This window comes from Bufo gargarizans, chromosome 2 (assembly GCF_014858855.1).
Source record: "Bufo gargarizans isolate SCDJY-AF-19 chromosome 2, ASM1485885v1, whole genome shotgun sequence".
NCBI lineage: Eukaryota > Metazoa > Chordata > Amphibia > Anura > Bufonidae > Bufo > Bufo gargarizans.
The window spans coordinates 371,767,417-371,782,800 of record NC_058081.1 but is presented as its reverse complement, the minus strand read 5'-3'; the positions used below and the strand labels follow the sequence as shown (position 1 = coordinate 371,782,800).

The following is a 15,384-nucleotide window of genomic DNA, read 5'->3' as shown; positions in this document are numbered from 1 at the left end:
TAAAATGATGGATTTCAAAAGACCCCCTTTGCCAACTGTTGCATGCAGGACAGCGACAGGCAGTACTAGCCAACCGGTAGCGGCACAGTTCTCCTACCTTAAAAATCCACTCGCTCTGGACTGATGATGCATGAAAGAGAAAGTCACACAGAAATTGTATGCCTGTGCATTGCACTCCACATTTCATAGCTTTGCCACTTACAACAGAAAGACATTTGTTGGTCACCACTACGTCTATTACCCACAAAGAGTAGGCCCTCTGGTGTTTGAATGGGTCCTTCCAGATGGATATCTCCTGGTTATTATGCCGATTTCCCAGTGGCTACCCATTATCTACTAAAACAATGGGAGTTGGTGTATATGCATATGGCACGACTCATGGAGTGACTCTCTAATATGATCAGAGGACCCCCTCAATTACCTCCACATAGTCTAATAAGAGATATGGAGAGCAGTTTTACAGGCCTCATGCAATACTACATAGCAGCTACAGAGGAAACGTATGCGACAATCCTTAGGGTATGCAACGGGAGCACGTCACAATGACTTTTCTGCTGGATTTATACAAAATGTTAAGAGCGGTATCTTTGTATAAAACTGGAGTTATATGTAGGTACAGAAATAGACTCCATGCGCTTCTATGGGTACCTCATTTTGAGTATGTATAAAATGGAACAATAAGGGTGCATTCATACTCAGCAGATTTCTTGCACAAATGTCTGTGACTAGAAATCAGTTCCATTAATGTTAATGATGTTGCTTCTGCAGCAGGTGCATGGATTTCTGCACGCCCCATTCAGGAGAATGGAACTTGCCCTTGTATGGCCAAGGAGAGGTCCTTGGCTGGGGCCTCACACTGAACAAAAAGGTGGTGACCAGTGATGTTGGGGAGCAAAGCAAGTACAACCTGTGTGAGGGGCCCGGACGACGGGGACAAGCCTTCCTTGCATCACAGGCAACAGAAGCGACACAGGTGCTGGGGAGCAAAGTAAGTACAACCTATGTGAGGGGCCCGGGCATTAGAGGGGGCATTACAGGAGTTGGATAACCCCTCTAGGAACCAGTAGCATTTTTACCCCTCTGTGTTCCAGCTGTCATAACTGTTTTTCTTTTCTTTCGATTTAGGTGAATAGAGCCTTAAATTTTGCAGTACAAGTAGTAATTTTGTTTTTTCATTTTATGGTCCATACACTGTATTAGATAACTTATTTTTAGGGGGAAGGTTAAAAAAACCTGCTATTTTAACATTAGTTTGTTGTATTTATTTTATGGAGTCCATTGTGTGGTAGTGAGCTCTTCCAATGCACACCTCCTCATCCAGGCTGGCTGATATCACAACCACCTGAACGGGGGAGGGCCGCTTCATACCTTAGCGTGACAATCTAAGATCGGGAAATATAGCTGTTAGTATCTGGATTGGATGTGAAACCAGCCACTTTCCCTTTCAACTGCTATCACTCCCGAATATGTAACAGCTATATCTCTCAAAGTAGAGGAGATAACGATGTGCTGATCAAACTGTCAGGTTTCAAACAAGAACAGCCCCATCTCTCTAGCTGCCACCGATTCTGAGATAGGAGGGGTTAAAGCAGCCCTCCCCCTCGCACTGTTGCACAAGCAGCTTGGGGTAAACTGTTAAGTCCTTTTCTCAAAGCCGAAGCAGAGCTCAGGCAAAACTGTTAAAGGGCTTCTGTCACCCCCCCCCCCCCCCAAAGGTCATTTTTCATTTTTGGGGTAATTAAAATCCTTATAGTGTGATTATTCAATATATAGTGCTCTTACATTTTTCTGTGGCTTAGTTTCTTTAAAAACCGCACTTTTATAATATGTTAATTACCTGGCTACCAGCAAGTAGGGTGGTTGCTTGCTGGTAGCCGCCGCATACTCCTTTCAAAAAAACGCCCCCTCCTCCTGTTGATTGACAGGGCCAGCGAGCGCTCTCCTCCGTCAGCTGGCCCTGTCTGCGTTCCAAATCTCGCGCCTGCGCCGTACCGGTCTTCAGTCGGCGGAGGCGCACTGAGAGGAGGACACTCGCTCGGCCGCTCCTTCCTCAGTGCGCCTGCGCCGGGTGTAGATGTAGAAGGAGCGGCCGGGCGAGTGTCCTCCTCTCAGTGCGCCTCCGCCGACTGAAGACCGGTACGCCACATAAAAATGTGAGAGCACTATATATTGGATAATCGCACTATAAGGATTTTAATTAGCCCAAAAATGAAAAATGACTTTGGGGGGGTGACAGAAGCCCTTTAAGGGGTTAAAAGAGGACCTTCCAGCTCTCCTGACTTGCCCCTTCTAGTAAACACTTGTACTCGACCAGAAATAATTCTAGACCATCTTCTCTCATAACTCTGCATTGTGCCATTCCCCTGTTATTCTTAGGCCCCATGCACACGGCCGTGTGCGGGCCGTGGAACCGCGGCCTGGATCCCTCCTGAGAGCAGGAGCGCACGGCGTCACTTGTTGCTATGACGCCGTGCGCTCCCTGCTGCCGCCGCAATACAGTAATACACTGGTATGATCTATACCAGTGTATTACTGAACTGTGCCGGCAGCAGGGAGCGCACGGCGTCATAGCAACCAGTGACGCCGTGCGCTCCTGCTCTCAGGAGGGATCCAGGCCGCGGTTCCACGGCCCGCACACGGCCGTGAAACACGGCCGTGTGCATGGGGCCTAAGGCTACTTTCACACTGTGGCAGAGTGAACTGCCTGCCGGATCCTGATCAGTCTTACAAATGCATTGCAAGAACGGATCCGTCTGTCCGTTTGTCATCTGGACCAACGGATCAGTTACGATTTTTTTTTCACATTTTTACTGGATCCGGCATTCCGGTATTTTTAATGCCGGCAATAAATCCGGCACTAATTCATTCCTATGTAAAAAAAAGTTTTTTTGGGCCGGAGATAAAACCGTAGCATGCAGCAGTTTTATCTTTGGCCTGATCAGTCAAAAAGACTGAACTGAAGACATCCTGAATGGATTGCTCTCCATTCAGAATGCATGGGAATAAAACTGATCAGTTGTTTTCCGGTATAGAGCCCCTAGGACGGAACTCTATGCCGAAAAAGAAAAAACGCAAGTGTGAAAGTACCCTTCGAAATCCCCATTGTCATTGGGGTCGGACTGTAATGGCACAGCCCCAGCTGGTAACACCCAGCTGTCAATTCATCCATACATTTCTAGTTGGAATAACAGAGTAATGCCATAAACACAGAGTTTCAGGATGTTTTCATGAAGAAAACACATACCTGCATGTCAGGTAAGATTAACTTTTCTTTATATTGTCTATTATATGATACCCAGGTGGTTTACAGTGACTTGTACGATGACCAGAGATATATTATAAAAAATAAATAAAAAAGAATTACCTTCCTCAGAAAGGATGGAATGACATTACTGCAGGTTGCAATTCTTCGTCTATACACAATGCCTGTTGCTGGGTCTAGTTTTGTTAAAGGGAGAAAGAAACATACAGGAATTAGCACACATATTGACACATCTGATTGTACTGCCTCCCACACAAAACTCTTTTCAATTCCATCTACATTTTTCTTTTAGAAGTACACTGCATCTTTATAACATTTTCTTGCCCATTAGTTACAGACTAGTATAAACCTACCTAAGGGTAATTTTAAACTGTGGATTTTAAAACCAGAAATCTGAGGCTGACATGCAGATCTCTACTATGTATTTGCTGCTAATGTGCAGCACGAGGATCACTCCCACCGTCAATCCTTGTAACCAATACTCCCCTCAAAAATAAATAAAAGTAGAACTATAGTAATAAATAAAGTAAGCAGTATAGAAGGCTGTTAAAGGAGTCCTTGGCAACCGAGTTATCTATTCCTGTGATCTATTACACATACAGTCTGTGCGCTGTTACTTTTAATGATAGAAATGCTCACCTACTTGCTCTTCCACAGTTGTGACTGCAGTTACATTCTTCTCTAAAGGGGTAGGATACTAAAAGAAGAAAAGAAACACTAATAAACTATATACTTTATAAGCAGTAAGTTAATGGCATATACATTCACAAATGTTTACAACCTTGCAAGGGCCAATGATATGGGTCACAGAATGAAATTTGTTTCTTTTGGTAATGACAGATGATGTAAAATGTAAGAACAGATGAATTTACATAGCTTTTTAGGGTTTGTGCCATCAACAGTTAATAATTAACCCGTGAAAGGGGTCTTCTGAGATTGCCATATTTATGGCCTATCCTTAGGCTAGGCCAACAATGTCAAATCAGTGAGCCACAGCTCCCCTTCAAACTGCTGTCCGGCAGAATCGGATGCCCCTCCCCTCAAATCTGATCTTGTATCTTTGTACTGTAGACAGACACAAAGATGGATAGATAAAAAAAAAAAAGATTTTAAAAAATGGAAAATGAAGACGCAGCACACTTTCTCAGTTGGGTGCAAAATCAGGCCAGTGCGAACCAGCACCACGGTCCCATTCAATAAGACGGAAAAAGCCAGCAGCACATCATTAAGATAAAAAAAACACGAGCGGTTTATTCACCCAGTGTCATGTAGCAGCTACATGACACTGGGTGAATAAACCGCACATGTTTTTTTTATCTTAATGGTGTGCTGCTGGATTTTTCCGTCTTATAGATAAAAAAGATAGATACAAAGAGAGATACATATATACAACGATAGATAAATTAGATACTCAAATAAATAAATTATATATATATGAATTTCTGTCTGTCCGTCTAGACGTTCTTTATGCATGACCGAACGACTGGACCGATCTTCACCAAATTTGGCACACAGGTACATCAGGTGTCCGGGAAGGTTTTAGCTCTCTAGGACATACCGTTCCTGAGATATTCCCCCAAAATGACCCACATTAGCCAATACAAGCCTACAAGTCTCTCTCTTCAAATCCCAACTGCCATAAACACAGTTTTACTCCAGGTTTCCATAACAACCCAGCCATTTTTCTTTACTGCTTAAGGGGGCGGGCGCCGCGCAGGTCACTGTTAAAGGGGGCGGGCGCCGCGCAGGTCACTGTTAAAGGGGGCGGGCGCCGCGCAGGTCACTGTTAAAGGGGGCGGGCGCCGCGCAGGTCACTGTTAAAGGGGGCGGGCGCCGCGCAGGTCACTGTTAAAGGGGGCGGGCGCCGCGCAGGTCACTGTTAAAGGGGGCGGGCGCCGCGCAGGTCACTGTTAAAGGGGGCGGGCGCCGCGCAGGTCACTGTTAAAGGGGGCGGGCGCCGCGCAGGTCACTGTTAAAGGGGGCGGGCGCCGCGCAGGTCACTGTTAAAGGGGGCGGGCGCCGCGCAGGTCACTGTTAAAGGGGGCGGGCGCCGCGCAGGTCACTGTTAAAGGGGGCGGGCGCCGCGCAGGTCACTGTTAAAGGGGGCGGGCGCCGCGCAGGTCACTGTTAAAGGGGCGGGCGCCGCGCAGGTCACTGTTAAAGGGGGCGGGCGCCGCGCAGGTCACTGTTAAAGGGGGCGGGCGCCGCGCAGGTCACTGTTAAAGGGGGCGGGCGCCGCGCAGGTCACTGTTAAGGGGGCGGGCGCCGCGCAGGTCACTGTTAAAGGGGGCGGGCGCCGCGCAGGTCACTGTTAAAGGGGGCGGGCGCCGCGCAGGTCACTGTTAAAGGGGGCGGGCGCCGCGCAGGTCACTGTTAAAGGGGGCGGGCGCCGCGCAGGTCACTGTTAAAGGGGGCGGGCGCCGCGCAGGTCACTGTTAAAGGGGGCGGGCGCCGCGCAGGTCACTGTTAAAGGGGGCGGGCGCCGCGCAGGTCACTGTTAAAGGGGGCGGGCGCCGCGCAGGTCACTGTTAAAGGGGGCGGGCGCCGCGCAGGTCACTGTTAAAGGGGGCGGGCGCCGCGCAGGTCACTGTTAAAGGGGGCGGGCGCCGCGCAGGTCACTGTTAAAGGGGGCGGGCGCCGCGCAGGTCACTGTTAAAGGGGGCGGGCGCCGCGCAGGTCACTGTTAAAGGGGGCGGGCGCCGCGCAGGTCACTGTTAAAGGGGGCGGGCGCCGCGCAGGTCACTGTTAAGGGGGCGGGCGCCGCGCAGGTCACTGTTAAAGGGGGCGGGCGCCGCGCAGGTCACTGTTAAAGGGGGCGGGCGCCGCGCAGGTCACTGTTAAAGGGGGCGGGCGCCGCGCAGGTCACTGTTAAAGGGGGCGGGCGCCGCGCAGGTCACTGTTAAAGGGGGCGGGCCGCCGCGCAGGTCACTGTTAAAGGGGGCGGGCGCCGCGCAGGTCACTGTTAAAGGGGGCGGGCGCCGCGCAGGTCACTGTTAAAGGGGGCGGGCGCCGCGCAGGTCACTGTTAAAGGGGGCGGGCGCCGCGCAGGTCACTGTTAAAGGGGGCGGGCGCCGCGCAGGTCACTGTTAAAGGGGGCGGGCGCCGCGCAGGTCACTGTTAAAGGGGCGGGCGCCGCGCAGGTCACTGTTAAAGGGGGCGGGCGCCGCGCAGGTCACTGTTAAAGGGGGCGGGCGCCGCGCAGGTCACTGTTAAAGGGGGCGGGCGCCGCGCAGGTCACTGTTAAAGGGGGCGGGCGCCGCGCAGGTCACTGTTAAAGGGGGCGGGCGCCGCGCAGGTCACTGTTAAAGGGGGCGGGCGCCGCGCAGGTCACTGTTAAAGGGGGCGGGCGCCGCGCAGGTCACTGTTAAAGGGGGCGGGCGCCGCGCAGGTCACTGTTAAAGGGGGCGGGCGCCGCGCAGGTCACTGTTAAAGGGGGCGGGCGCCGCGCAGGTCACTGTTAAAGGGGGCGGGCGCCGCGCAGGTCACTGTTAAAGGGGGCGGGCGCCGCGCAGGTCACTGTTAAAGGGGGCGGGCGCCGCGCAGGTCACTGTTAAAGGGGGCGGGCGCCGCGCAGGTCACTGTTATTATATATTATATATATATAGCTGAGTGCATGTATGTATGCATTTATGTCCCCTAAAGGAATCTGCACAGTCCTATTTACAATCAAAATCTAAATTTTGCACAGCCGCCTCCTACGACCCGGGTAACGTCATAGACTATGTTTTGAGTGGAAATTTTCACCCAGCACTTTCCAATTATTTGCCAAAAAAATACGCTTAGTAACCTAACCACCAAACTACAGGAGCCATTGTCTGTTGGCTGTTGTGTCAGTTAGACTGGATATTCATCAGGTTGCATATAGCAACCAATCACAGCTCAGTTTCTATTTTGCTACAGGTCATTAATAGGAGTTCTGATTGGTTGCTATAGGCAAGGAAGGACATTCTTAGTATAAGACAGCTTATGTGCAAGTAAGGGTCCATTCACACGTCCGTTTTTTCTTTCCTGATCTGTTCCGTTTTTTGCGGAACAGATCAGGACCAGATCTGGACCCATTCATTTTCAATGGGTCCTGGAAAAAAATCGGACAGCACAATGTGTGCTGTCAGTTTCCGTTGTTCCGTTCCGCATGTCCGTTTAAATATAAAACATGTCCTATTCTTTTCCGCAAAATTCGGATCCTGGTACAATACAAAGTCAATGGATCCGCAAAAAACGGAAGACATTCGGATGTCATTCCGTATGTCATCCGTTTTTTGCGGAATCCGTTCCTGGAAACACATAACCAATTTTTTTTTTCAATTTTTTTTCAATGAATTCCAAACAACTTTATTTGATTATTGAAATTTATACATGTTTCCGTTTTTTGCGGATCCGCAAAAAACGGACTGAAAATCGGGATATAGGAAAATACTGACGTGTGAATGTAGCCTTAATATGATTTTGATTGGGCTGATGTAACCCACATAAAGGTGCAGGCGCTGTGGAGGCCACTGTTAAGGCAGTGGGGTACTGTGGAATTCACTGATAAAGGGGTGGCTGCTGTGGAGGTCACAGGGAGCTGAGGAGGTTACTGTTGAGGGGTCAGGGCACTTTGGGGGGGGACACTTAAGGCAGTGGGGTTCTGTGGAAGTCACTGTTAAAGGGGCAGGCGATGTGGAGGTCAGCATTAAGGGGGCAGCGCACTGGGGGGTCACTGTTAAGGCAGTGTCGAAGTCATAAAGGTATGGGCGCTGTGGATGTTACTGTTAAGGGGGAAGTGCACTGTGGAGGTCACTGTTAAGGGGGTGGGCCACTGTGGAGGTCACAGTTAAGAGGGCGGGGTGCTGTGGAGGTCACAGTTAAGGGGTAGACCGCTGTCGAGGGTCACTGTTAAGGGAAGCAGGCCACTGTGGAGGTCTTTGTTAGGGGGCAAGTGGGGTGTTGTGGAGGTCACTGTTAAGGGGCGGGCTGTGAAGGTTTAAGTTAAGGGGGTGAAATACTGTGGGGGCGTGCACTGTTAAGGGGTGGGGGCTTTGGAGTTCACTGTTAGGGGGCGGGATGCTGTAGAGGTCACTTATGGGGGATACTGTCGATATCTTTTAACGACACACAAACATTAAATTAAAATTAAATATATAGCACTACCCCGAGTAGTAGTACGACATGTAGGTGATTTAGTGTGAGGAAAGCTGGTGACACGTTGTCTAATGCTATGCTTCTTCTCAAGCTGACTCTTTATTCTAAACATATTCTCAAATACCTTTCAATATTTATAATGGCTAGTTTTGTCTTGAGAATAATCATTAGGAGAAAGAAAATGGCCGCCGTCCTATTAGTACACACAAAACCTGTCCTGATTACACAGGAGGACAAGTTACTTTACAACACTGAGGTAAAGAGCCGTCTCAGACTTCTCCTTCCCTATACTTGTCAGGGATTATGATCCTAAATACAGATTATAAGAACTTTAGCTGAAACATGAGGAGAGGATGGACAGGACAGGTTGTGGTAATGGAGACTGTAAACAAGTGCTGCTGCTCATTAGCCATACCTCACCCTCCTCTCATGTCTCCTCATCTTCTCCATTCCCACAGCAATTCACCTGTATTCAGGATCATGATTCCTGACAAGCAGAGCAGAGAGGAGGACGAGGCAGCACTCTGGCTCAGTGTGGTGAAGTAACTTGTCCGGCTGTGTGATTAGGACAGGTTTTGTGTGTACTAATAGAACGGCGGGCATTTTATTTCTCCTAATGATTGCTCCCTAGACAAAACAAGCCATTCTAAGTAATGAAAGGTATTTGTGCAATATATTTATTATAAAATAATATTTAAGTATTTTCATTTGTTTAATTCCTGGAGAACCCCTTTAAGCACGCCACTCAAGTACCAATCATCTACTTGTGTAATGGTCCCTTTATACCCTTATCTGACTGACTGCTAACCTGCTACTCCAAAACAAGAGGGTACTGTTCATTATTTACAAAGACAGTGTAGAGATTACAGCAAGCATAGCTGAGGGTCTTCTATCTGCACATAGTGAGAGAGCACTTCTATGCAAAACTTAGTGTTGAAGCTGAAAATGGAATACATTACTCAAGACTCCAAAAATCTTTTCATGATATCAGGTTTAGTGGAAATCTGCCAGACTTGCAATGGCTACAGTGACACCTAATGGTCACATGGAGAATAGCATTTTCTTAACCGAAGTGACCAGGTTCCAGCTAAAGGCAATTAGAATGATAGAATGTATAATTATTAGAATGACCGAAGAATGTATTACACTGGAGACCATGGAAAGATGGAATAAGGGGATTAAGCTCAAGTACAGGACACAAAAGGAGAACCTAATCAAATATCTGACTAGAATTTTAAATTTTTTTTTTATTTTTTTTTTAAATTTTGTGTTACAATCAAGAGCTTCAAAACTTCTACAGTGATGTAACAGTGAGGCTCTGGCTATGTTCTGGTGTTGTGTGCCTGCGCTATATGTAGAGTCAAAACATCAACCCCCTGTCCACAGGTTAGGCGAGATGTGAGACCAGTGAGGAGGGGTGCAACTGCTGAACCCCGATCCAATGCTAGAACGAGGGATTCCCATTCCTCTCAATTTCTAGCCCCATATGCGTTAATGGCTACAAGGAAACAAAAACATGCCGTCCTACTACACTGGCGGGGACCCATGCCGTCCTACCACACTGATCCAACATTTTTAATCTATCCAAAAGGATAGGATTAGTAGTGCGTGTCTGAAATAATTCTAAACTGAACCCTGAACAGTGCAAAAAAATTATCATACATTATATACAGACACACCAGCATGCCATCTTCAAAAAGTATGCCGAGAATCAGCTGGACAAAAAATGGTGCACGCAACAGTTGTTATCTGGTCAATTCTTGCCATTGGCTGCAGCCAGAACATCTGGCCGCATCTGAGACTAAAGCTTTAAGGCAGATTTACACGTCCCGATGTAACAGCCGGTTGTCAAGGAGGAAGCCTTCCCTCCCGACAGTCGGCTGCGGAAATCTCCTTCACAGTAAGAGGATGAGCACTATAGCGATCGCTCATCTCCATACAGAATCATTGTATTTGAGCACAATCTGCTGCCCAGAAATGATGATTGGTGGTGCCTGTGTAATGTTACATTACCCTACTTCGTGAGATTTCCCTACTTCCTAACTTCCGGTCGCACCGGAAATGACGTGGGGAGGCGTGCCGGAGTTGTGCCGATCTGCGCATGCACAAAACTACGGTATAGGGAAAATCTCAGCAGAGTTCAGCTGCACACCGGGACACTGCGCATGCGCCGGAGAGTCTCAGTAGGGAGATATTACGGCGCAGTGCGCAAACGCGGCTAACTCCAGAACATCCATCTGATCTCCGCGCCTGCGCAGTGTGGGGGTAGGGAGATCGGATGGATGTTCTGGAGTTAGCCGCGCTTGCGCACTGGGCCGTTATATTTCCCTACTGCGCAGATCGGCACAACTTCAGCACCCCTCCTCACGTTATTTCCGGTGCTACCGGAAGTTAGGAGCTAGGGAAATCTCACGAAGTAGGGTAATGTAACGTTACACCTGCACAAACAACAGGATCACCCGATGAACTAGCGTTTTGCTCGTTCATTGGGGGCACGTTTAGATTAGCAGATTATGAATAACATGCGTACGCTGGAACAGTCATTCCCGATAATCTGGACAATTATTGGTTCATCTAAATCCACCTTTAAAAAATAAGCAAATTGATGCACATATCTGAAAGATTTCCCACCAGAAGCAGCATATTGCCATATCTGTGACAGGAGGGGCTTCCCGGGGCCGTTCAGAGTTGCTAAAATTTAGGCCAGAAACTGGTGTCAATTATAGTATAAAAGATTCCAAAGTTGACACACGGACTGCCAGAAGATGCTTTAAAATGTATCATTTTACAGCAACAGGCTTTATGCTGACTGGCGTGTGTATATCTCATCAGCAGCACAAACATCTACAGCTCAATAATTAGGACCTTTACTGGAAGGCGGGCAATGCTTGCTTCTCATCACTACTTAACTTGCACAGCATTATGGCAATGTTATCAGTTCCCTGAGCTGTTAGCACTTAAAATGATATCGCTTATGTACCACATGCCATCTTGTTTGCCTAAGGCTTTAACATCAAGCCATGTCAATAGTCTGAGAGTTATTCCAGGGCTTTGTGAGCCTGCTGAATTTGTCTTGGCTGTACGTTCTACTATGTAGTAGGCTTGCTTCCCCACTGCTCTGAGCGTACTGCCCCATTGAATGTAATGGCTCAGGGATCATGCACTTTAAAGAGTGTCCATTGTTGTTATTTGAAGGATGCCACAATCACATGGAGGCAATTTAAGTATTTCAAAGGAGATGGCAATACTGCGACAGGAGAATCACTGCTAGCTCGCTCTCCATTATCTGCAGCCATCTGTTTTTGCACTTACGATATCAGATCTTAATTGGATTGTGGTCACCAAAGCAGTTATCCAAATGATCTGTGTGGTCAAGTACAGTACTAGTCAAAAGCTTGGACACAACTTTTCAGTCCAGTTTTTTATTCTTCTATGTTGTAGATTATTATGGAAGACATGAAAGCGATGAAGAAACACGTATGAAACTAAGAAGCAAACAGAAAAGTGTTAAACCAGAATATACGTTATAGGTTCTTCAGAGATTGCCCCCATTTGCTTTGATGCTAGCTTAGAATATTCTTGGCATACTCTCAGTCAGCTTCATGATGTAGTCACCTTGAATGGTTTTCATTTAACAGTAATGCCTTGTCGAGAGTCAATTTGTCAAATGTCTTGACTTGGTAATGTGTTTTGAGATCATTATTTGTGTTGTGCAGAGGTATTATTAGTAAAGTGTTTAGCCCTATTCTACTAGTGTTCTGATCCACATTATGGCAAGAACCGCTCAACCAAGTAGAAAGATACAACTCTATCATTTCTCTAAGACACAAAGTTCAGTCAATCCAGAATATTTCCCCAACATTAAAAGGTGTCCTAACATGCAGTCATAAAAACAATCAAAAGCTATGATGAAACTGTATCTCATAAGGACCACCCAAGGAAAGGAAGGCCAAGAGTTACTTCTGCTGAAGAGGATACGTTCATTAAAGTTATCAGAGTCAGAATCCCCAAATTACCAGCACCTCAAATTACAGCTTACTTAAGGTAAATGGTTTAGAGCAGTGGTGCCCAACCATTTTTCGTCTAAGGGCCACACTAGACATGGTAGAAATTTTGCGGGTCAGAACCAGGTAGATTTGCCAGAAAGAAAGGCAAACACTGGAAGGGAGCATGTGCGAGAATTACTAAAATACATAATACGTAGGAATTCAAATCTGCGTTGGAGGCTGCATTTGGAGCCTTTGTTGCAGATTCTGTCGAAAGACCAGACAAAAAAGCTTTGTATGCAGCACTTATGTCCGGTAAAAAGACAGGATTCCGAACGGAAACTGAACGGATCTCATCATAGTCGGTGGAGTCTGTTTAGCTTCTTCCCTGTGGGGTGACAGGAGGAGGGGGAGAGCAGGGTCGCTAGTGGGGTGACAGGAGGAGGGGAAGGAGCAGGGTCGCTAGTGAGGAGGGGAAGGAGCAGGGTCGCTAGTGAGGAGGGGAAGGAGCAGGGTCGCTAGTGAGGAGGGGAAGGAGCAGGGTCGCTAGTGAGGAGGGGAAGGAGCAGGGTCGCTAGTGAGGAGGGGAAGGAGCAGGGTCGCTAGTGAGGAGGGGAAGGAGCAGGGTCGCTAGTGAGGAGGGGAAGGAGCAGGGTCGCTAGTGAGGAGGGGAAGGAGCAGGGTCGCTAGTGAGGAGGGGAAGGAGCAGGGTCGCTAGTGAGGAGGGGAAGGAGCAGGGTCGCTAGTGAGGAGGGGAAGGAGCAGGGTCGCTAGTGAGGAGGGGAAGGAGCAGGGTCGCTAGTGAGGAGGGGAAGGAGCAGGGTCGCTAGTGAGGAGGGGAAGGAGCAGGGTCGCTAGTGAGGAGGGGGAGAGCAGGGTCGCTAGTGAGGAGGGGAGAGCAGGGTCGCTAGTGAGGTGACAGGAGGAGGGGAGGAGGAGGGGAGGAGCAGGGTCACTAGTGAGGTGACAGGAGGAGGGGAGGAGCAGGGTCACTAGTGAGGAGGGGAAGGAGCAGGGTCACTAGTGAGGAGGGGAAGGAGCAGGGTCACTAGTGAGGAGGGGAAGGAGCAGGGTCACTAGTGAGGAGGGGAAGGAGCAGGGTCACTAGTGAGGAGGGGAGGAGCAGGGTCACTAGTGAGGAGGGGAGGAGCAGGGTCACTAGTGAGGAGGGGAGGAGCAGGGTCACTAGTGAGGAGGGGAGGAGCAGGGTCACTAGTGAGGAGGGGAGGAGCAGGGTCACTAGTGAGGAGGGGAGGAGCAGGGTCACTAGTGAGGAGGGGAGGAGCAGGGTCACTAGTGAGGAGGGGAGGAGCAGGGTCACTAGTGAGGAGGGGAGGAGCAGGGTCACTAGTGAGGAGGGGAAGGAGCAGGGTCACTAGTGAGGAGGGGAAGGAGCAGGGTCACTAGTGAGGAGGGGAAGGAGCAGGGTCACTAGTGAGGAGGGGAAGGAGCAGGGTCACTAGTGAGGAGGGGAAGGAGCAGGGTCACTAGTGAGGAGGGGAAGGAGCAGGGTCACTAGTGAGGAGGGGAAGGAGCAGGGTCACTAGTGAGGAGGGGAAGGAGCAGGGTCACTAGTGAGGAGGGGAAGGAGCAGGGTCACTAGTGAGGAGGGGAAGGAGCAGGGTCACTAGTGAGGAGGGGAAGGAGCAGGGTCACTAGTGAGGAGGGGAAGGAGCAGGGTCACTAGTGAGGTGACAGGAGGAGGAGGGAGCAGGCTCACTAGTGAGGTGACAGGAGGAGGGGGGAGCAGGCTCACTAGTGAGGTGACAGGAGGAGGGGAAGGAGCAGGCTCACTAGTGAGGTGACAGGAGGAGGGGAAGGAGCAGGCTCACTAGTGAGGTGACAGGAGGAGGGGGGAGCAGGCTCACTAGTGAGGTGACAGGAGGAGGGGGGAGCAGGCTCACTAGTGAGGTGACAGGAGGAGGGGGGAGCAGGCTCACTAGTGAGGTGACAGGAGGAGGGGGGAGCAGGCTCACTAGTGAGGTGACAGGAGGAGGGGGGAGCAGGCTCACTAGTGAGGTGACAGGAGGAGGGGGGAGCAGGCTCACTAGTGAGGTGACAGGAGGAGGGGGGAGCAGGCTCACTAGTGAGGTGACAGGAGGAGGGGAGAGCAGGGTCACTAGTGGGGTGACAAGAAGGGGGGAGCAGGGTCACTAGTGGGGTGACGAGAAGGGAGGGGAACAGGGTCACCGGGGACCAGTCACGAGTTTGCAGCTCCTTACCTCTCCAGCGGCCCTGTCATCTTTCCCAATGTCCTCAGGCAGCGCGCCCTGCTCTCCTTACAACAGCCACCCCGGGAGTCGGCCCCTCCTCCTTCCAGATCCCACTGGATTCCCCTGCTGCAGGACCCGTTTCGCTCTGGCGCGTGCTTATACTAACCAATAACAAAGGAGCTTTGCTATTGGTTATTTCAGGCACAGGCAGCATCGCTGCGCTTCCTGTGCTGTTCACAGCACTCACTACGCTGATTAATGTGGGGGGAAAAGCCTAAGGCGTAGTGGCAAGACTTAGGTCCCTTTCACATGAGCGTGATTTCCGCGCGGGTGCCATGCGTGACGTGAACGCATAGCACCCGCACTGAATCCGGCACCATTCATTTCAATGGGGCTGTGTACATGAGCGTTTTTTTTTCACGCATCACTTCTGCAATGCTTTGAAATCGCAGCATGTTCTATATTCTGCGTTTGTAACGCAGGACAGGTCCCATAGAAGTGAATGGGGCTGCGTGAAAAACACATTGCATCCGCAAGCAAGTGCGGGTGCGATGCGTTTTTCACTGATGGTTGCTAAGAGACGTTGTTTGTAAACCTTCAGTTTTTTTTCACGCGCGTAAAAAATGCATCAAAAAAGAAAAAACTGAACAACTAAACGCAATCGCAGACAAAACTGACTTGTTTTAGTGCCAAAATCGCAGCATTTTCACTGAACGCACCCTGAACGCATCCGGATCAAATCCGTCACGCCCGTGTGAAACCATCCTTAGACTTTTTCCAGGGAGTCGCACGGGCCGCATGA

General features: G+C 49.5%; 1 protein-coding gene across 1 annotated transcript in view; it reads right to left on the bottom strand.

The window, feature by feature from the left end:
• PRELID2 (PRELI domain containing 2) overlaps positions 1-15,384 on the bottom strand; it is a 108,690-nt gene that overhangs the window by 72,510 nt on the left and 20,796 nt on the right. The window contains exons 2-3 of the mRNA XM_044277575.1: positions 3,902-3,959; positions 3,365-3,438 (exon numbers count right to left, since the gene is read on the bottom strand). Of these exons, the coding sequence (XP_044133510.1) occupies positions 3,365-3,438; positions 3,902-3,959 (132 nt within the window). The remainder of the gene's footprint in view (positions 1-3,364; positions 3,439-3,901; positions 3,960-15,384) is intronic.